The sequence below is a fragment of the Parus major genome, chromosome 6 (assembly GCF_001522545.3).
Source record: "Parus major isolate Abel chromosome 6, Parus_major1.1, whole genome shotgun sequence".
Classification (NCBI taxonomy): Eukaryota; Metazoa; Chordata; class Aves; order Passeriformes; family Paridae; genus Parus; species Parus major.
Window position 1 is genome coordinate 29929469 of NC_031775.1, and position 23333 is coordinate 29952801.

Genomic DNA, 23333 nt, shown 5'->3' on the forward strand with positions numbered 1-23333 from the left:
GTGCTGGCTGTGCTGCTGCAGTGTAAATATTGGAGGAACCCGAGGCAGATGGCAGTGTTCCCACCATGGCCCAAGGCCACAGCTCTGTTGAAAGCTACTTTTTAATGAATTGAGTTTCCAGGTGGCAACTGGGGTGACCTCACTTCAGGGGCTGTGTCTGCCTGACGAGGGCAGGCAGTGAGGAGAGGCAGGGGAATGAAGAAATCTCATTCTTGCTTCCTGACTGCTTTCCAGCTACACCGACAAAAAAGTGGTTTTTCATTCTGAAATCGGGGAGGATTTAAATTGGAAGAACCTGTAGTTTATAAAAAAAAAGTAATGTAACTTATGAGGCTGGGTTTCCACAGAGCCAGAGGTGAGGAAGAGAGGTCAACCCTGGTGACTGCCTTCAGTACTTCCTCCAGAGATTTATGTAACAGGCTGGGCAGGAGCTCAGGCTTCCCAGATGAGAGTGGGAGTGCTCAGACTCCACAAGTTGATGCAGTGTTGGCAAATTTGGTTGGTCTAGTCTGATTCTTGGATTTCCCTGTTCTCCCCTGCTGTGGGACCCCCATCTGTATGTGTTATATTTACTGTTGACCACTGTCTTTCAAGAAGGGACATGAAAGAGACAGACTGAAAGAATGTTTTGGGACTTCTACAGTCTATATTTGTTCACCTGTTATGTACAAAATCCAAAGGATACAGATGGAAAGATGTGTATGACATGTTATGAAAGTAGGGTCCCACTAATTTCCCATGCTGGCTGATCAGATGCATGAATGTGTGGTCCTTCCTGTAGCTCCCATCACTGCCCCACAAACAAATCCTGCAGGCTCACACTCTGCTCTTTGCTTCATCCTTGGCTGGAGCTTCAGTCATCTTCTCGATGGTACCAGACCCTTCCTTTGCTGAGAACCTGCCCACAGCTGGACCTGTGGTGGCTGCTCCTTGTGCAGCTTTGAGTTGGTGCTGGCTCTCAGGGTGTATCACAATTTGGCAGTCTTGTTTTGCACCAAGAACTGTACAGCAGCAGCATTATTTCTTTTTGTTCCATGCATTCCCTGAATTTCTCAGAGAAAAGGCATTGTGAATTGAACTGGCTGAAATAGGTAATTTCCTTTTCACAGAAAATCCTGTTGTTCTGGGAAAATCTTTTCTTAACATTTGAACATAGGACTATAGTCTTAAAAAAACATCTCACTTCAGAGATCATCCCTATTTTCACTAAGGAAAACTAAACCCAAGATTGAATATTTCCAGGTTGACTTTGGAGCATAGTACTGGAATGTGCTTCCAGGCTTTATGCCCTTGCCCAGATCCCAGGTTGTGATAAAGAAGGTTTTTCTGGTATTAAGCTTCCCTTAGTGTTTCTTTGTTAAACAGAATTTTCTTTGTGAGCACAGTTGCTTCTCATAACAAGCACATCAGGATTTGAGTTATGGTTAAAACAGTTCTTACTTGATTGTACTAGCTGAAAATCAGGAATGTTGCATCAGAATCTTTTGGGAATGATTAAATATTAGCAAAACAAAGCCTTTTTCTGGAGCTCAGGCACCTCAACTGTCTGTTCACAGACTCGAGGTTTTCCAGAGTGGGAACTCATGCAGTGAACAGATACGAACAAGTATTTTACTTCAAATGGTTATGCCCAATTCATCCAAGGAGGAGACCAAGTAAACAAAGGGAGCTCCTTTAAAAGGTAGATGAACAGCCACCAATTCTATCCATAATTTAACTAAGGAGGACACAGTATTGCTTCATCAAGGGAGTTTAACAAGTCCTCCTTTGAGTAGGGTATGAAAATAGAGGGGTTTTCTTCCATTCCAGTTACTGTGTATGTTACATGTGCTGTACAGACAGTTTGGGTAAAAAGGAGTCTAAACATTATTGTTTTACAGAGCTAAACTTTGAGTTCAAATTGTAGAGGGTGAAACATTAAATGCAACACACTGAAAAATTACGTGAAAGCCTAAGAGATATGAATTACTTCTCATTTTCTTGGTTTAGATGATAACTTCCTGGGTTTATTTTTATGACACTGGGAAAAAAATATCACACAACTCTGTTTCTCTTTGATTTTTCAACTTTAAAGTTTCCTGAACCAGCTCCATGGAGGAAGGAGAAAGCTGCTTTTGTTGTTGTTTTTGAATACCTATTGTGAAGCTTTGTTTGTAGAAGCCTTTTGTTTGCAGCTGTTCTTTAAGCTTAAAATATGTAGAACTTAAAACGTGGTGTGTCTTTGTAGGGATATGATTTAAAATGATGCAGTGTGCCTGTTCCAGTTTGACTGTTCTGTGGCCTGAAGAATGAGGAGGGTTAAAGAAGTGGCACAAAGGCTTTCTGAGGAGCTGCAAAAGCAGATATAATGGGAAGCTGGACATAGTGGTTTTGAGCTGTGTAAGTCTGGGGAGGGAAAAAAAGCAATCTCCAAAGATCCAAAGTTAAAACTGAGTAGAATTCCTTTTGCTTCAGGAGTAGGGGTGTGAGCCAGGATTTGGTTGGCACAGGGTCATGATGTGCATCCTGGTAGGGTGGGAGGAGGTGGGAGCTCTCTCTGGGATTCTGCAGAGAAGAAGAAAGAAAATTGGGACCACTGTGCTTCTCAGGGTGTCAGGGGTGACACTGGGGTGTCTTCTTCCCCAACTCTCCTAAGGCTTTATGCTGTGATAGATTCAGGCAAATGAATACAAATCCTGTATTTGTACTTCTCTTGACATGGAGCTGCTTGAAATAATCACGAGTCCCAGGAAACCAAACAGAATCTGGCAGCTCAGTTACCTTCTAACCCAAATAAAATGAGAGAAGTCCTTGATTTGGGGTGGCTTGTGGAGTGTTTCTGGAGGATGAAATGGCTTCTGGTTTTATGGCAACACAGAACTACTGGGAAGATGCAAAGCAGTCCTGTCCTTTAGCAAGCTCCTGTGTTCAATTTACTTCATTACAGACCAGCAGTCCAAAACTGCATCTGACCAACAGAAATGCTTATTGAATGTATTTTGAACATATGTTCAGTGCATATTGAATATGACACCGTTGTTACTGCATTCCTTGCTCCCAAACAAAGGATGAAATGTTGATAATTTGGGCTCAGTTTAAGAAGAAGTATGATCTATAGTTTCCAGACCTAGAAGGACAGTTTCATATGGCTGTACACCTCTAAGAGCAAGCTGTGTTTCCTTGAATGGTTTAGATCTTCACTTAGTGTTTATGTTGCTCATCATTTTGTAGAGTTTCTCCCTTTCAAGCTTGTGTTTCACTTGAATGACTGCATTTTGGGTGCTGCTGTCTCCTTCCTGGGCTGGCACCAACCCATGGTGGTCCCTGGGTTTTTGTGTCCCTGTGAGCACATGATGCCACAAAAGGATTATTGATAATACCAGGATTCCATGTATTTTACAGGCTGTCTTACCTCATGTCACAAGGTCTGTCTGAAAAGGGAAATTCTGGTTAAATTCTGCTGAAAATAGAATTTAGTATTTCCGTGGAAGGAGGATGCACAAGAGTTTACTGCTCCTCAGATATCTTCATGTCTGCTTTCTCAGCCTTGAGAGCACACAAAGAAATTTGGTGCTGTTTTAGATATTTGGGGGCTTTATATGAAGCTAGGAAATGCTCTTCAGAAGAGTCTTTATATTTTTTTGGTAATTTAGTTGTGCTTGTGCAGAGGAGTAACACAAGGGGTTATTGATTGGTCTGTGTGGCTGAGCCACCCTCACACTGCAAAGCAGGTTTTGCAGGATGGATTCATTTCCAGGTGTGTGTTCACTTCTGTAACACAAATTACATAAATACCTGTCTAGGGAGAAGAGCACAGCCATGACCTCCTGCTCTGGAGCCACACTGGAGTGTCAAATCTCCTTTGGGAAATGCAGAGGTAGCCTGAGAGCTGAGGTCTGTGCCACCAGCTCAGGATGCCCAGCATTGCCAGGCCTGACTGCAAACCTGAATCCTCCTGTGCTCACCAGTCTGTGCTTTGATTTTCCCCAGGAGCTCTGACTCTGAAGAAGCTTTTGAGACCCCAGAGTCCACTACACCTGTCAAGGCACCACCTTCACCTCCACAGCCACCCCCTGAAGCAGCAGCAGCAGCAGCAGTTGTTGCAGACGTAGCAGAACAAGAAATAAAACCTCAGCTGTCCGTGGAAGATACAGGTAATGAGTGGAACATGTTACTGAGGGAGGTGAATATGCAGGGGGCTATTTCTCTAAGTACAGGCAAGGAATTAATGCTAATAAATTGGCTTCTGGAATATCAGTTAATTTCCCACACAGAGAGGAAAAATTCCTATTGCCTCCTGGAATAAAGTAATGGAGAATCTGTCCATAACATTTAGAATATATTAAAGAAAAGAAGAGCTCTCTAGAAAAAAAAAACTTGCTTCCTTTTGAACCAAGCTTCCTTTTGTAGGATCTTTACAGAGTCAGATGAGTAGAAAAAGGAGGTGCAAGTTGCAGATGCAGGTACCTGTGTGAGCACTGTTAACTGTGACAATTAACAAAATGCCATTTTCAAATGTGTTACTGAAACAGGAGGTGGTGAAAAAGCCCACAGAAATACTGGTTTTATAGGAGGAACATGGGGCTATGTATGAATGCATATATGGTATACATATGTGAAAATTGGTACACACTGGAAAAATAAAATCTTTAAAAAGGGAAAATTGTGTTTAAAACCCAGAGAAATTCTTTCTACAAAAAAACGTTCTTTGTTCTCCAGATCAAGTAATGGAATATGAGGGAGTAGAAAGCATGCTATTAGCCCAAAATAGCTTTGTTTGGGCTGTGGGATGACAGCTCAACAGTTTGAGACTGAATTCCCTATTATGCTGTCTTTTTTTCCATCTGAAAGTCAAGTGATCTTGATCACCTGGCTAAATTGTATGCAGATAATATTTCTCCCAGAAGTCTAAAGCTCACTTGTATTGTGTTTGTAGCATCTCACCAAAGGTCTCAAGCCAGCTAAAGCATTTCTGTGAGTTATTCATTAAGCAATGCTGTTTAGGATCTTGATTTATGATAAAGGTTTATGAGAAGCTTCAAGGATTTTCTACAAACTGATTTCACAAAACAAAAAGTAAATGCAGAGGAGCCCTGATGCTTTTTGTTTTCTGCTGTTAGAGTTCCCTCATCACTGTACAAAAGTTACTCATTCTACATCTTCTTTCCCTTTTTTAAAATCTTTGGCAATCCAATGATTACAAAGTAAGTGCTCAGAGAACAAAAGAACACACATGCTGAACAGGATTGGAGTGTGCTTTTAATTACTGCAATAGATTATCTTCAATCCCTTGATTACACATTTGCTTCCCTGGCACATGTGATTCTTGTCTCCTTCCATCCCCGTTCTCCCCTTCCTTTTTTTCAGATCTTTCTGAAGAAAAGTGAGAAACTGAATATAGCTATTCACAGCCAGTGTGAACTTTATTGAAGGTCATTGGATGGTAGAGGGGAAACCACTTCATTTGCAAATCAGATTGTCCATGGGAGGCAAGTTACAGCAAAGTGACAGAGATCTGCTCAGTATTCCAAAATGATGCAAAACACAGTTATACAACAGGGGAATTTACTGGAGGGGAAGAAGATGTGTAATGCAGAAAAAATCCAAATGTAGGAGGGCAACACAAAGCATTCATTTGTTTTGGAAATCTTTAGAAGAAATAAATAATAGTAAGACTATAGTTTAGGTGTTTAGAAATGAGAAATGTTAAACATTTGGTACTTTATAAACCAATTGAGTGTCTTGTAGTTTATTTATTTCATAAGTTATGCATGTGGCTGCACACAAAAAGAGTGAGTCCCTTCCTAAGGGCTTAGGGGCATTGAAGCAGAATTCCTGGATGGCACCATACAGCTAAAAAACCAGGTTTCCCTAGAGGAGGAGTGAGAAATATGGGCAGCTGGAGAGCCTGGCATGTGGAGGGACAGCACTGTCCTGCTGGGCTCCTGGTTCAGCAGCCACATGGCTTTGTCTTCACATGGGATGGGTGACAGAGCCTGTTCGGGTGAAAGGAGGGAGCACAGAAAGTGTTTAAAGGATTATTTCATCTATAGCTGGCAGTAATGTCTTATGCAGATGGCTGCAGTTGTGTTGCATGATATCATTAGCACAGCAGCTGGACCCCACTGCTGGAAAACCAAAAGGAGAGTTTTTAATTAGGTTGACTTCAGTGGTTGTTTAATAAATATGATGAAAGTGAACTAAGCTGGACTTGTGCTGGGTTTGTGCCAGCTCCTGGTGGGGTAAAACCTGCTGCATGGCTCGGATCCATCAGCAGCAGAGCAGAGGAGGGGAGTCAGTCTGAGGGCAAGTCTGCAGGGGAAGAGGAGGAACAGAGCAAGTATGGAAACTGCCCCTGAGCCCTTCCATTCCTAAATAAATCCTGGGAAACATGGGTTATAATGTCGAGGTAAACTGGAGAGTTTGTAGTTTCAGTTATTATTTTTTGTCATTGTTTTAAATTATTGTTACTTGTCTCCTCAGCTTCCCATAGCAGTGTCCTCTTGTCCCTTGTTTCATCCATCTGAGCACCAGAATGTCCCCCAAGCCCATTCTCCCAAATACCCTGGTTTTGGCAGGAAATTCCTGCCTAGGAATTTTCTGTCACCCCACTGCCTTCCCCAGATGGTTACTGAATTCAGATTGTATTCACAGGGGAGAGTCAGAGCTGGAGTGCCCTCTGTGCATTGCCTAGTGGAAGGAGCAGAACTTGGATCTTCTTTTTTAATGAATGACATGAGAGGTTTTGAGGAGCTTGCCTGTTTTTTTATTGCAATGTTAGTTCCCCAACTATCATCCAAGTTCTTGGAGTGCTTTATAAAACTTTATATCACTCTTGTGGGCAGTTCTTACCAGTATAAATTGTGGGTGACTCAGTGCCAACAAAAGGCGTAAACCTGATTTAAAACTTTGTGCTGGTCTCTCTCTAGGGCAGGTAAGTCCTGCCTTAATTCCCATAGTATGTTCCATTGTGATCAAACAACATTTTAATAAAATACTGTAGTGATACTGATTGGCTTCACTTTGTGTTGTAAAAGGACAAATGTCACTGCTCTCTGAATAGGCTGTTAATGTCAGGAAAGGGTGGTTTTCATTTCTCTTTGTAGTAATAAACCCTTGAGTACCATTTATACCTCCTGCCCCAGCAATTCTACTGCTACCAGGAGTGAGCCAGTCCTGTCGTAAAGCCAGAAGAGGCTGACAGCAGCATTTCACTTCTGCCAAGAGCTGTGTTTGCTGAGACAGTTTCACATCTTGTTTCATAAAGAAACAATAAAAATATCGAGCAACACTCTGCAGAAATCTGTACTCTTGAGTAAAAAGGATTTGATGAGGAGGAAGTCATGAAACAAGCAGTTAAAGAAGATTAAAGCCTTGCATTGTGTGGAGCACACAGAATTGAAATGCCAGTTTGTTGGGAGTATCTGCAAAGCCTTGCACGCTCCCATTGCGTGATGCATCCCAAACCTCAGCCTCTTATTTACAGTCCAACTCCTGCGGGGCAGTGGTTTATTTTATTTTATTTTGCTTTGTTTTAATGCATGTTTATACTACTCTGAGCAAGGGCCTCGATGCTGTTGAGGGCTTTGACGTAGGCTGGAATGAAAACAGTGCATAACTGCAGATGATTCCTTGTTCAGAGCCCACTTTCTTTTCATGCTGACCTACATTTGTACTCCACTGACATCCCAGTGTTTGTTGTGATGTATTCCCCTGAAGTGCCTTCCATTCTCCTTTCAGGGTGAAAGGGATAGATTAGGCTAATGCTGGAGGTTTATGGCACTCTCTGAGTGCCCTTAACAGGAGTCCCATCAGTGTCACCAAGTGATGTGTGTGTGAAGTGAGAAGCCTAATTAATGACCCCTCAGCCAGGCTGAAACCAAGCCCAAACCAGTGGGGATTAAGGAGAAAAATAAACTGTTCTGAAGTACTGCCACGCTATTAGCATTCATTTAGCAGAAAAACACATCAGAATATTATTTTAATTGATCTGTCCTAGTGAACTTCCACTGTCTTAAAAGAGAAACTGTGCAGCTGTCATCCCTTTGACAGTTTCTGGAAGTACATTGTGCCACTTTGGGAAATGTATCCAATTCTCTTACATCCTTTTCTGTCCTTTACACCCATAAATAATAATTCTTGCAGTCTCTATGCAGACATACAATTTCTTCTGAAACAAAGGAAATTTTTTCCCCCTTAATCCATTCATAGCTTCTCACTAAAATAATAATTGATTGTCTGTATTGCTTCTATGAACGGTGTTAATGAATGTAGCAGGGCAAAATGAGAGTTATTCTGCAAAACATGTCAGGATTGGAATGAAAAGGATGAGCAGAAATGCCTGAAATCGCTTAGGGCTGAGCAAAGCATTCATTTTTGTTTGACTGGGTTTTTTTTATAATTGCTTAATTAAAAGAAAATGACGAAGTGAAGAAGGCTGCATTGCTTCAACAGGAAACATAGGGGCATTTTGCTCCTCAGTGAGAGCTGTGAGCACCTGGCTCAGCCCAGCCTGAACTGGGAGCTGGAGAGATCTGTCCTGGATCTGGGATACCCCACAGGGACAGAGGTGACCATTCAGTACATTCAGATCAGAGTAGTACAGTCACAGCAGGACCAACCATATGCAGAATTTGTAAAACATTTGAATAATCAACCTAATGAGCTGGAAGGCAGCAAGGACCATCACCTTCATGCTTTCCTGCCTCTGTATTTCCTGATTTTTTGTTATACATTCTTTTTCTAATTTGTCCAGTAGAGTGATTATATCCCAAGTGAAGAGACTTCTGTAAAGTATTTTAGGATTCCATTCAGTAAGAAAACCTTTAATTGCAGTGAAAAGCTGTTTGGATTAAGAGTTTTAATATAAATCTCTCTACAAAATTTTCTTTTCATCAGCGAGTTAAACTACACTTGGAGGAGCCTGGTTTAAATAATCAGTAGAGAGCTTCTAGCTTTTTAAAGGAAGATTTTTTTCAACTGAAAATGTTTGTGGAGTTCCCTAAATTACTTTTCTTTTTTTTTTTTTTTTACTTTTACCATAATTTATTTCATATTAAGTTCTCAATTATTCATGTCTTATTATAAACTCGTAATTATTGACTGCTTGGGGCAGATAGAGGAGCAGCATTGATGGGTTGTGGAGAGGAAGCCACTTTCCGCTGGGTAAATGGGTAAAAATAGCACTTGGGAAACAAAACTTAAGGTCAACATGTAATTACTGAAGCACCAGTCAATTTACAAGAGATTCACTTCATAAGAGCTCTGACACAATTGTGTGAACTCTTTATAACAGTAGAAAATGGGAATAAAAAAAGTGCTTTATGTGCAGTTTTTTGGTATTTGCAATATTTAGCGTATAATGGTAATATCCATCTCTATAAGTGGCAGCTTAGAAGAGATGCTTTAGAGGCTATTGCAAATACATATTTTGTCTTTTTGTGAAACTTGCCTTGAATCGTGTTCTGGGGAGAGCAGATATATTTTTTCCCCTAATCTGGTTCATAAACTGGAAAAGTCACTTTGGTTTGCTTAGTCGATTTGTATGACTTTAGTGCCTTTTTCCTTTTTCTTGCAGTAATATTTGATTATAATAAAACCTCCTAAGCCCCTGTTCTGAAACTGTGCTTGAAGTGCGCTGAGTTTTGTGTTTGTTGCCACAGGCCCATGTTCAGAAGCTGAGCCCGTGACCGATGTGTCACACAGTGAGCCGGTTCAAGAGAGCCCTTTCCGTCCCCCTTGCCATTCTTTCTCCACCGTCTTCGACGAGGACAAGCCCATAGCCAGCAGTGGAACCTACAACTTGGACTTCGATAACATTGAGCTGGTTGATTCTCTCCATGCCTTAGGACCGAGCTCTGCAGAGCCCAAGAATCGTGACCCCAAAGCAAATGTCCGGAGAAAATCCACAGATTCGGTCCCAATTTCCAAATCCACGTTGTCTCGATCTCTCAGCCTGCAGGCCAGTGATTTTGATGGAGCATCATACCTTGGCAACAGCGACACCTTAGCACCATCAGCAGATGTGTATGGTACTGGTTCCAGCAGTGCTTCCAGTACCCTCAAGAGAACAAAAAAACCCAGACCAGCTTCCTTAAAAAAGAAGCAGTCAGCCAAAAAACCTCTGGATGCTCCACTGGTGAAGGAAACCCCACAAGAGCCGCCTGAGCTTGGCCAAGCAGCTTGTGAGGATAAAGCACCTGAGGTGAAGGCTGACTCAGCAAAGCCCGAATGTACTGAACCTTCCAAAATCTCTGCTGAGAAAGAGGAGGCCCCGCCTGTGCCTGAAGGATCCGACCCTTCAGATCCGGACAGTTTCGAAGGGATTAGTGCATTTAGCTCCGGAGGCAGCAAAGTGCAGAACTCTCCTCCTGGCAGTAGGAAAACGCTACCTCTAACAACGGCCCCCGAGGCTGGGGAGGTGACTCCGCCGGACACCGGGGGACAGGAGGACCCTCCCGTCAAAGGCGTCGCGGTGAGGCTGGAGTTTGATTATTCTGAGGAGAAAGCGGGGAGCGAAGACCAGCAGGAGAGCGCTCCTCCTCCCAAAAAAGCAGGGAAAAAGCCTGGTGCTAAAATGCCGCTACGGAGGCCAAAGACTAAAAAACCGGTGGAGAAGCTGGACAATGCTCCAACCACCCCGACCAAGTCGCCCACTGATCCAAACGAAATCCCCATCACAAAAGGCTCTTACACTTTTGATATCGACAAGTGGGACGATCCCAATTTTAACCCCTTCTCATCCAGTACAAAAATGCAGGAATCGCCCAAACTGCCTCAACAAACGTACAGCTTCGAGCCGGACATGGCTGAGGACTCCATTGACCCTTTCAAGTCTTCTTCTAAGATAGCCAGCTCGCCTTCCAAATCTCCAGCTTCTTTTGAGATACCAGCCAGTGCCAACGAAACCAACGGAACAGAAGGAGACAGCCTCAACAAACCTGCCAAGAAGAAGAAGACGCCGCTAAAAACGTAAGTTAAAGGGCAGAGACGTTTCTAGAAAAGAAGCATCACATTCCTCCCCCTTAGCACAGTTACACAGGATTTATATCTGAATAGAGAGAGGGAGATGACCTTGGGTGTTGGTGGCCACAACTGGAGTCACGCTGGGGGGCTGTTCCTGCTCTCAGCCTGTTTCCTCAATAATTTGATATTTCCAGAGCTACCAAGCCACATTAGCCAACTGCATTTTTTAAGTCTTTGGGCTCAGTGTTATTTTGAACCTGGTTAAATTGTAATTTTATCAGTTAGGTTCCCAATTTTCTGTGACCTCCTTCTGGGAAGTTGATGCTGTTTAAGATGATCAGAGTAATCACACCAGCAACAACTGTTTTATGAATCATTGTTTTTGAGCGTGGGATGTGAAATAGTAAGGCAGTGAAAAATCTCACATTGCAAACAGCAGGAAGATGGTTCCATCCAGAGATTTATGGTGTTTAAAGGAAAATAACCTGAAACAGAAAAGTGCGGTATTGAAATACATTTTTAAAAATATATATACATGACTAAGAAATGTGAAAAAATTCCTGTTTATAAGAGACCTTACAATTGTGCAGAAAGTTTAAAATCTCCAAAACTACTATATGTTGGGGAAATATCCAGCTTTTAGATGGGGCTGAAAAAAATCCAGGATAAATTACCTGTCTTGCTGGTTTTAGATACTTGGTTAAAAACCTCTGTGGCTTGTTGCTGATTTGCATATTGCTTTACCTGGCCAGATATGGTTATTTTGAGTTGGTGACCACTAAGTTTGTGTCCCATATACCTGAAATTGACCTCCTGTGTGTATCTATAAGACAGTATCTCAGTTCATGTTCTTTCGTGGTTTTAAATGTTCCAGCTAGCTACAAAAATGGGAGCAAAAATTTTAAATGCCAATTCAAGATAAGAAGATAACATGGTTAATGTAAAGCAGTATGAAAGCTGATATCCTGTACAGGGTGAGATGGAGATTATTCAGACTTTACTGAATAGCCTCCTGCCTTCTAATCTTCTAATTCAAGTCCCTTGTCAGATTTGAGGAAGCTCGTGCCTTTATTTTCATTCTAGGTGCATTTCTGACTTCTAGATAGTTTAGACCACTGTGTAGTTGAGTTGTTTTCTTTGGGAAAGGAGCTTGGTTTTTCTGGTGTTGCTACTTCTTGAGGTTTACCTGAAACTTACTGGTAAATTATGCATTTTACCAGGCCTCCAGTCCAAACTGATTTGGTCCAAACCAAGAAGATTTAAAAGTCTGACAGCAAGGGAAGAACAATTTGAATTTTACTGGAAAAATGCAGAGGGGAATTTTAATATCACCAGATCTTCAAGTTTTGCAGCCAGCCAGAGTCTCCTTCTGTCTTCCAGTAGCTGGAGTTGACAGACCCCTAGACTGGGCCTCTTGGGTTCTCCCATCTGCTTTGAATATTGGAAAAAATTCCAAAGTTATTAATTTAGGGGCAAAATGAGTTTACAGAGAGTTTGCTGAGCCACATTTGTCCTCGAGAAAATCCATCACAGGAAAACCCTAGAATCACAAAGTTCAGCGCTGGTGTTTATCACGGTGAGGAAGTGAAGTTCCCCAGCTCAGGGCTCACAAGTTCTTGGGTCAGGAGGGCTGCAGGAATTCCCAGCCTGTGCTTGGCACTGCTTTCACTGGGTTCTGTTGTGTGTTGCTCACTGCAGCCCCGTAACCTACTTTTGCAAGTGGTTTTTTTCTTCTTTTTTTTTTTTAACATAGATGAGACTCTGCATATTAATAACCCATTGCAGCCTGCAGCTGTGGTACTTTCTAGAAGAAAACTACCTTAAGGCTTGAGGGGGGATGCCAGCGTAGGCAGTGACAGGAGGTTTTATTAGCACTATTGAGGGGTGCAGAAATCAAACCCTATGGACAAGTTTGAAAATTAATTCCTCATGTGGAAAGGCAGTGATTTCTAAATTAGAGGTGAAGAAGCCAGGCATGAGTTTAAGCCTTTGCTGAGCTTGTACTAATTTGAATCTGAGCCATGTACTCAGTCTAACATGTGTTAAATCAATAAAAATAAGCCCTTTTTGTTCTTGAATGAAAGTGCAACACTCTAAGCATTGACCTCCCTGTGAAAAGATGAGGTTTTTACAAGAGATGTGAGCTCCGCACAGGTTGCTCTCTGGTCATCTACCCAAGTGCTGAGCTGCTTGGAGACAGTCATACTGCTCAGGTGATGCTGAGCAAAGAGCAGCTGATGCCTCCCCCGTGCCAGCTCACAGTGATGAGTAAAAATGGGTGGTTTATAGAGATACTGCTTGTGCAGGCATTGCTCTGGAAGCTCTTGGATGGCTGGAGGCTGTTCAGAAATGGAAGCTGTCATGAGCATTGCACGTGAGGAAAGATGAGCAGAAGCTGCCAAGCTTACAAGTAAATGAAAATTTCTCTTCCTTTCTAAGCTGTTTGGCAAGGTTTGGTTCTGCTTTGGGGGAAAGCACTTTGCTCTGTTAGAACACCAGGTTAGGTTTTGGAGAGAACCAAACCAGCTGAGATTTAAACAAATGTCATTTTCTGTCCTAACCTGGGTATATGGTTTGAAATGGTCAAGTAGCTTTTTCTACTGTCACAACACATCAGCAAACATGACAAAACCTGGAGTAACTGTGCCCTCTCCTTTAGCTTAGCTGCCATTCAAGAACAGTTTTGCATCTCATATAATAACAAATACTGTTTTAAAAAGCAGGTGGCCTCCATCAGGGAAAGCAAGGACAGGTAGTGTGTTGGAAGGAACTTAACTTGAAGGTGTCAGCTTTGAAAAATGTGTTCTGTGAGATGAAAGCATGTCAAAAGTATAACATTGAACAAGAAAACATTGAAGGACTTGATGAATATTTTTTTTCTCCTTGTTTATTTCACAGTAAAAAGTAGGGGTTAAGATTATACAGCTAGAAAATATGCATGATCAGATTGCCTTAACACATTAACATTAGCAGAGTATTTGTAGGTTAATCTTTTTTGTCAGTTCCTTCTGTCTGTCTCTCTTCTCTTTGTCTTCTTTGTCTTAGGATGGTAGAAGATGTGATGTCTGTATGTTCTCTGTTGTAAGTAATTCTAAGCTAACAATTCAAATCTCCTCTTTGATTTATGGGCTTTTTAATTTTACTTATTTATTTTGCAGCATGATCAGTTATTATTCAGCATGAAGCTTTTATGTTAGTGATTTCACTTCACTTGCACATATGAAAGCTATTTTAAGTAAGATGTCTGACTGTGAATGAGTTTGAGGAATCTGTTGCCTCATTATCTGTTGCCTATCAAAGAAGATCCTCATTTTAAAACTATAGGTATTTTGTATCCCTGAGCTATAATATGAAAGTTTTATTTCTGCCACTAAACAACATTGTACAATCAATTCTTTGTAAATACTGCATAAAGTGCTTCTCTTTCTTGAAGGAAAAAGTTACCTAGTTAATTCTGTCATCATAACCAGATAATTAGTGGCATTGAACACACCAATATTCAGCTGCCCAATTTATTTTCCCCTCTACATGTGGTATCGATTTACCCTCTGCCAGTTGAAACCCACCACTGGAATTTCTGGTGTCAACCTCGCTATCATTGATCAGGGATGAGCTGGTGGGCAGGAATTTTTGCCACTGCATCTCAGTTCAAACATAAAATCTTAATCAGTGAGTTTGCTGTGGCATTTTTCTCCCTCTCCAACATCAGTGGTTTTGAATAACTTTGGTAATGTGCATCTAGAGAACAGACAGATAAGTAGTTTATTCCTGGTTAGGAAATATTTTTAGCCAATTGGGAATAAAGGCAACATTCAGAATTATACACCATCATGACATAATGTATGTTCTTCATTCCTTTTGCTTGATGCAAACCTGTGGGATTTTGGGGGGCTGCAGTGTCCGTGCTCCCAGTCTGCACTGTGAGGTGTCAGGGGAACTGGAAGCAGAATTGCCATATTTCTTGTTGTATTTGTTTTTTAAAAGGTCTGTTGTGCCTAGTTGTAATGGCACAGCTCATTCTGGCATCTGGGGAACAGCATCTGCCTCAGATGGTTTTATACAGTTCTTCATGTTCTTGGGGTCACTGGAGCCTAAGTTTATCAGTTTGAATTCTCAGGTAAAAGTGTGGGTTCGACCGAATTTGGGGATGTGGAACTGAAGCAGACAGAAGCTACATCATTTCCACAGGGCCCTGGAGGGTGCCTGTGGTGGAGCAGGGATTTGAATTGCAGCACTCTGCTCTGTGAATGTGTCAGGAGTTAGCATGAAAAAATATGGCAATCCTGCTGTTCTCAGCTTTTGAGGGATCGAGGCCTGTTCCAAGTGCATGACAAAAATATGTACCCATGGCATGTTTCTCTGTGGTGCTGCTGCCTAATGGATGGGATTTTAATGCAGAAGGGCTTACAGAGGTTGCATTGTCTGTGGCTGTCTCTTGCTAAGTGTGAAATGACCTGATTCTTGCTGCTATTACCATATTAACAGTTTGAACTTTATTTTCAGTGATACATTTAGGGTGAAAAAATCACCAAAAAGATCCCCACTATCAGATCCTCCTTCTCAGGTAAAGTGCTACCTACCTTATTTTGATGCATGTAATTTGTGTTCTTGAAGGGCTGAAAAGAAGGAAGTTTGATCCATTTAATTATGGAATTGTATATTTAATAACAGAAGATATTTTTGTTGTAGACTTATAAAAATAGAGGAGATTTTTGTAAAGAACATATGCATTTGTCCAAGTCTAGCACATTAGGCTCATACCATGAAGCATTAACCATTTGTCCTCTAAAAGCATGTACACAATATATTGTAGATGTAGTATTTTCTCTGGGAATTCCAGAGTATTAGCAACTGTACTTTGCAAAGCCCTGTGTTAAGATGGAGCAAGGATATAAATAAATATCTTCAGTCAGTTGTCTGAAAAATGAGACTTAGCACTATCCACCCTGAAATTTTTAGATTAGAAAGTAAGGAACTAAGTGCACCAAATTGGTGGGCTGGAAGGGAAATAGAAATAAACCAAGTGGGCTGATCTATCAAGAACATGTGCTTGGGATTCCGTGTTGTAAACTGCTGGCAGGTGGTTTTCTTGGAAGAGAAGTTAACAAAAGCTGCTCTTCCACAAAGGCCTGACTGCTTTGATAAGGCACAGCTCCTTCCATGCTGCTGTTCCCCTTCCTGTTATCCATCCTGCCCTTTTATTTGTGCTGCTTGACAGTGTAGAAGTGAAGAAAGGGGAAAGGGTTCATGACCTCGTGGACCTACGAGGGTTTGCTTCTGTGAGGGAAGCCTAAAAAGTCAGTTTTGGTAGTCAGAGACTTCAGTGCTGGGTGATGTGTGCCACTTGTGTCAAGTGCCTAACGGATTTCAACAGCTCTGGATCTTCTTTCTTCCCTGTTATCAAAGCAGCTTTGCAATGCAAGTGTTTATCATCAAAGAGCTTAGTTATACTGGGAAAACTTGCTGCTGGTAGAGTTAGTATTTTCCATTAAGTATTTTATACAGCACTGCAGCAGAGATTACGGAATTAAAAAGATGGCTCTGGCTGTGCAGAGGAATTCAGAGACTGAGCTGCTCCATGTGTTAGTGAAAGATAATGGAATTAATTGGCTCTTGTTTGCTGCAGGATCCTACTCCACTGCCAACTCCAGAAACACCTCCTGTCATCTCCACGGTGGTTCACGCCACGGATGAGGAGAAGCTGGCGTCCTCCGTGACGGGGCAGAAGTGGACCTGCATGACTGTGGACCTGAACACGGACAAGCAGGACTACCCCCAGCCCTCTGACCTGTCCACCTTCGTCAACGAGACCAAGTTCAGCTCTCCCACAGAGGGTACAGTCTGCTCCAGCCAGGGGGTGTTCACTGAGAGAGCTTTGGCCAAGGATGGTGGCTTGTGCTGTGCTGGATGCAGATTCTCACTAGGGAACCCTAAAAATGGTGCTCTCTGGGCCATTTTGGGGAGCATGGCAATTATGGGGAGCTGAATGTAACACCCCAGCCTTGAGTTTTCAGGGAAGAAAAGTGTTTAAAGGGAAATGAGAAGGCCCCTCAGAGAAAGGCTTTTGCTTCCTTTGTGTGGTTAATTGTTCTTTTCTGTGAGCAGTGTGTTCTCTCAGTGCCTTCACAGGAGAGTGGGGTCTGATTCTGCTCCAGAGTCACTGAACTACTGATTCTGCCTGAGCCTGTTCTTATCCTGCATGGGAAAAGGTCCCATGTTAAAATTCTGCTCAAATTTTCTGCATTATCCTGGTATTCTGGTATTACTGCATTAATACCCATACCATGCCATCTCTCTTCCAGCTTCCCGGGCTCCAAGTATCTTCATGCATGAAAGTGTCCAGGATATCCCCTCTGTAAGATAGTTACCATTCAAATGTCCAGATAAAATTCCCTACTAGATCAGCCTTTTAAAGGTTTTCCTGCTGTACCTTCCTATGAGCAGTTGAGAACTAAATCTGGAAGTTTCTGTTTAGAGAACTGTCATTCCAGGTCTGTGAAATTTGGAAGAGACAGAATTAAGAAAATGTGTGTGTGGCCTTCCTTGGGGGGACTACCAGAGGGAATTCTGCTTTGCAACATCTGCTCCAAAGGCAGATGTTCAGCTTTGTGGGTGGGAAGCATGTTTGAGTTTAACTTGGCTTAAACTTTTTCTTCTTGACCAGAATTCATTTTTTTCTCCCAAACCTTTCAGTCCCTGTCCCAGTCTACCATTAACTCTACTTCATGCCATTTTAGGCTGGGTCTAAATTTATGCCTGATTAAGAACTGCTAAACTTTCAGGTCAAGGTGTTTGACATCAAAAAGCAACAACAATCACAGTGCTTTTGTTCATCTGCACATGATTGTGCAGATGAACAAAAGCAATCTGTTGGAAATCTGTTGAGTATTCTAAACAGATAACTATTTCAGTCTGGATTAATTCATTTGGCTTTATTGTCAAATTATAAATTTTAGACATTGACTTTCCTGTATTTGTATTTTAAAAAACAACTTAAACATTTTTTAGAAAATAAGCCCCACTAAATCTGGGAAAATGGAAACTATATGGAAGAAAATGGAACAAAAGAATAGTGAGACACACTCTGAAACAATCATTTTAGCTTTCAAAGTGGATAGAAAAAAGTGAGCAAAGCTCCTAATTAAATGGTAATTGTCTTGTCTCATGTGTGCTGCATGGTACAGTCGGGGTTTCAGATTACACACTCATTATAATCAACAATGCTTCCGCTTTTCACATCTCTGAAAAATAAGAATTTTTTCCCCTTGACAGTCTTGCTCCTGCAGCTTTAAGAAATTTCTGACTAATTTGAGCGATGTTTCTCGGTGTAGATATTTTTACCTCTCCCAGACACCCATGTGTTACCCTGTAACCTAACACTGCTTCTTAGGGACACAGCCCAGCTCCCGAGTCAGCCAGGGCATCCAGCCCTCATCTATTTCAGGCACTGCCTGTAGCTGCTGCCATTTTCCTGTTGCACAGACACGAATAAGCCGTAATTATTAGCAGAAAATTCTGATGTAATCTTGCAGCTATTTGTAGGAGGAGTTGGAGGACATCACTTAGTAAGTCTGTTGTATGTGTTTATAAAAGATAATTATTTTGCTTCGTGGGATATCCTGGGCTTTTCTGATTTTGAATGTGTAGAGATAACCAGAGCCTAAGATTTTGGAGGGGAGATGATGTTGGAGAGGAGAGGAGAGAGAGGAATTACGCTGGAGACTCCTGAGAGCAGTGAGACGAAACAAACTGCGTTTATCCAGCCGTGTTATTCCTTTTGTTTCTACTTGGACTGTTTCCATCTGTGCCCTGCCTTTCTTCTTTTTTGTCAGCAGTAAAGTTAAATCCGTGTTGTCCCAGCAGTCAGTTTGGGTTGGGATTGCAGAGCTGCTGGCAGTGCTGCAGGCAGGTGGAGGATCCCTGTGGCTGTGCCAGCAGAGGACAGTGCCGGAACGTCTGCTGCCCCTGAGCGTGCCTGCACAGCCAGGGATTGCTCTCTGGAGCATAAAGCTGCTCCATAAACGCTCCTGACACACCTCACTGGGCTGGCTGTGCATAAATGGGATACAGAGAGGAGGTTTCTAAACTCTTGCTGCTGTTACCTGGGATTTCAGGCTTTCTCCTGCAGTTCAAGTCCTCATTGGGGGTTTCAATTCATCCTTCCAGTTTGGGTTTTGCTTTCACTGGGGAGAAAAGTGAATGAGAAAGGATATCTGACACCAGGAGGTTGTCCATCTTGCCTGGCTCTCTATTACCATTAAAAACATACAGTGCTAGGAATTTATTTGTGAGGAGCCTGCTATTACAGCTTTCTCTTTACTCACAAGTTTTACTGTGAATATCCCCAGCCAGTACTGAGGGTTTGTGGCTCTTCCTCTTCAGTGGTTGTTTGACAAAATAAATAGATTGTGGAATTACAGTCCTTGTGCAGTGCTTTTTATTACTAAAAAACAAATTCAAGCATTGTAAAATGACATTGAACCCTCTAAAACTTTTTTAATCAACAAAACAGGCAAGAGGTTATCTTCAGGGTTGTTTGTTTTTAAACATTTTAATGGTAGTTATCATCTTCCTAATGCAAGCCCTGCTTTTCAAAAGCTGCCCAAATCTAGAAGGATTTTAGCACATGATTTTATCATAATGCAAATGCTAATGTGCATTTCCTTAGGATTTATGTATAGTGGAAATCAAATTATGCAAGTGGTTTATTGAATTAAGTCATGGAAACAGAACGAAGTACAGCATTTGGACGAATTAATTATGCTTTTAATTGTTAAATTAAGTTGTCATTGTAGGAAGTTTGCTTTTATTTGAGTGCAGGAAGTGCTTTTCCTGTGTTCTGTCTCTCTACCTCTATCAGCTGGGTTTGGGAAGAGATGCTGGTTATTCCCTCCAGTGTAACTGGGAGATTAGAAGTAGAGAGGCAGTAAAAATTTGCATTTTTATTAAATTTTAGACTTAGGGTTCTTTGTAAATCTTCCTGCCTTAGACTCTTTCTCTGAAAACAAAACTAAAGAGCCAGCCCAGTAAGCTGGGCTGGTGTCTCACCCCTGGTTCATGAGCATGCAGGTATTTTAGGTATCTTTTTCTTAAGTGATAGCACAGTAGTTGTTCTGAATTAAGAGTGTGATAAACATAAAAAAATAGAAATTAATTTTTCTCAACAGCTGTTAAAATATTTTTTAAAATAAATTGGCATCAGCATTGCCATTTCTTGCAAAAATGTGTTTTCTGTGATAAGCTAACGTGATAGGGGAAAGTTGTCAGTGCTCTGCAATTGCTCTGAAACTTTCTTAATATTCTGGTCCCTGGGGCAAATTAAAAAGCTGAATTTTCTTCTGGCAAGCTGATTTGCCTGAAATGTGTCAGGTTCATTGTTGAAAATGAGTGAGTATTAGTGCACCTTTTACTTTCTCTCTGTATATTCTATTTTTAATTTGTCATTGGAAAATAATGAGCAGAGTGGGGAATGGCCCTTGTCGATGAGAGGAGCTCTCATTTACTTCTGCAAAAAATCATGTCATGGCATGTATTAACACCTCTTTTTTTGTTTCTGTTGTAGAATTGGAATATGGCAACTCATATGAAATAGAATATATGGAGAAAATAGGCTCCTCTGTGCCTGTAAGTTCTCACCTCCATTTCCATTCATTTGCATTCCCTTATCATAATACACTATTCTGATAATGCCCTCAGCCTCACCACCCTTTAAATTAATTATTATGTGCCTGCAGCAGATTTGCAAAGCCAGTTCCTTGAAATTGGCATAACTGGGATAAATTGCCTGTGCTTTGTTGTCATGTGGCCTGTAAAGCTTGTTCCATTTTATGATTTTATTTCTAAGCTAGCATCATAGCAGTTCTCTCTGGAGATTCAAAGCCAATCAGTATTTCCAGCAGTGAAGAGCTGTCTATACCAACTCCTGAACTGTTTAGGAAACTGGGACTAAAACTTTGAAGAAGCTGGAGTGAATCAGGAGAGAAACAGTGTGAAGTCTGGAATATGCAGCATTATAGATCATCACTTATTTAATCTTCTTTTTAATCATGGATTTGATAGTTTGACTGGATCCAGTGAGGGGATATCCACTGGGCATGTTAAGAAAATCAGTCATGTTGTGCTTAAACTGATGAGAATATTCAATGGATGTTTTAGTAACACCCTCAGCCTGACAGAACCAGAAATCTGAGAACCCCAAATTTGGAGAAGAAGAGCCACTACAAAGAGTGAACTGTTTAGGTTTTGACCCTGTATTATTAGTTTTCTGTCAACTCATTTGCTCACTAAAGGCTTCAGTGACCTAAATTAGCTTTAATGGAGAATGGTTGAATAGCTTAATGAGTTTCTCTCTCCCTGTGGCCAGCAGGATGATAACACCCCGAAGAAGCAGTCCTTGTACCTAATGTTTGATGCCCAGCAGGAGAGCCCAGTGAAGTCACCTCCCATCAGACTGTCTGACTCCACAACTCCCTGCTCAGGGTAGGTCACTGCAGCAATGCAAGAGGGTGTCAGGGGAGGGCATTACCCCCAGAGCACGTACACAGGCACTTCTTCCTCTCTCTGCCTCTCTGCTGCCAAGTTATTTGTTTAAAAATAGATTCCCATCTGTGTACACATATGATAGAGAACAGAGGGCAAAGATACACAAGTTTCATGGTGGAATAAGGACATGTATTTCTCCTTCACATTCTAACTAAATAGTCACAGTTGCAACTGTTTTACTGGACAGTGGCCTCCTACTTCAGGCTTTTTCCTCAGATACTGAGGTGATTTTCACATTAATCTAGAAATCTGTTCATTGCAGATTTTAACTTGGCTTTCCCTGGATACATTCTTTGAACAAATAATTCAAATTCGTGTTCATAAGACCAGGATGTGGGAGTTGTGTTTACTTCCAATAATTTTGCTTTCCAAGGACATCTGTTCTTGTTAGTAAGAGTTGTGTTCTGGGAGAGAGGTAGGTCACAATGAGAAAGGGGTAAAAAAGCAAGTGAGAAATACTGAAGAAATGTGACATTTCTGATAGAACTGGTTTTATTTTGATGTCTCCAGTGCATTGTTTTGAAAGGATATTGCAAAGTGTTACAAGATACAATGATGTAAAATTGAGTTGAAACAGTATGTGTATAAATACATTTGTATTTATAAACATACACATGAAAGTGATGCAGAGGACTTGCTCAGCTGTTACCAGAAGTAGAACTGTGCTCCACCCTGAAAACATGTACACAATGTTTTTGCAGGTCAAGTTTTGAAGACCCTGAAGCCCAGCAGCCCTCTGGCATGAAAATCCCACACCCAGCTTCCCGAGTCCTCACTGCCAGCCAAGAGCCACATTTACAGTCCCCTGACAAGGCCAAGCAGAAAGATCTGGAGCCCATGACTCTAGGAACAACTCCAGAGGCTATTGAAATTGTAAGTCCTGTATCGTAAGAGTTGGGGAATTATTTTCCTCCAGAAGTTTTGCATTTTGCTTTTGGCCAGAACAACTTGGGCAAAATCTCTGTTGCTTATTCAGCCTCCTCTTTACCCTTCAGACATCTCCTGAAGACTCCTTTGTCTCTGCTGATGCTCTTCTCAATAGGATATCTAAGAAAGCCTCAATATGTGATCAGCCTGAATATCTAGATCCTGACCTAGCAGAAAAGAACCCCCCAGTATTTGCTCAGAAACTTCAGGTTTGTAGCAGAAATATAAACGTCACCTTTCTTTCTGTTTGTCCATACACAGGCAGAGAAGTGCTTTGCCTTATCTGAAAGGGGTGGAGGGAGGCTTGGAGGGGATGTAGAAAAGAACTAAAATAATTATTTAATTCTTTCCAAAGCTACTTTGCCCTTTCAAAGACTTGAGGAACAAAGATATTTTCATTTAACTCATGTAATTCATATAATGCATAACTTCAAATTTCATCAACACCTATCCTGTACCTCTAATGTATGTATTTTTTAAGAAGTCTTTTCAAAGCAGATTTTTTTAAGCTTGAACACAGGACTTGATGTGTGGAGAGTTGTCTTGACACCTGGCCTTAGTAAGTCTGTATGTATAGATTCATTTTTTGAGATTCAGGACCTAATTCTGCTGAGATAAAAATCAGGCTTTGTTTGTCTAGTAATTTCTCTAATTTCTCTAATGCAGAATTTGGCATGATTTCTTCTAGGAAAAGCAGATGGATCTGCAGAGCAGCTCTGTATGTCAGGACATACTTTCTGCAATATTTACAGTGAAACTTTAAAACAGCAAAGGTTGAACTGAGACCAGCATGTGGCATAAATTCACATTAAAATGGAAATGAAAGGAGAGGAGTCTGATAAAACAGCTTTAGCTTCAGAAAACATTTCCTTTACATGAAGTATTGTTCATACTGATCATCTAATAAAAATTATTTGTTT

The 23333-nt window shown here is 41.3% G+C and overlaps 1 protein-coding gene across 4 annotated transcripts in view; it reads left to right on the top strand.

Moving 5' to 3' along the window:
• The window catches only part of TACC2 (transforming acidic coiled-coil containing protein 2), a 117787-nt gene that overhangs the window by 75469 nt on the left and 18985 nt on the right, over positions 1–23333 (top strand). For 2 of the 4 annotated variants that reach the window (XM_015633006.3, XM_019007251.1), the window contains 8 exons: positions 3970–4133; positions 9642–10950; positions 15448–15508; positions 16571–16778; positions 20507–20568; positions 21308–21423; positions 22188–22359; positions 22482–22622. In XM_015633006.3, coding sequence (XP_015488492.1) covers positions 3970–4133; positions 9642–10950; positions 15448–15508; positions 16571–16778; positions 20507–20568; positions 21308–21423; positions 22188–22359; positions 22482–22622 — 2233 coding nt within the window. Of the gene's footprint in view, positions 1–3969; positions 4134–9641; positions 10951–13989; positions 14026–15447; positions 15509–16570; positions 16779–20506; positions 20569–21307; positions 21424–22187; positions 22360–22481; positions 22623–23333 lie in introns of all 4 variants that reach the window. The other 2 variants (XM_019007250.1, XM_019007252.1) reach the window with 2 other exon arrangements.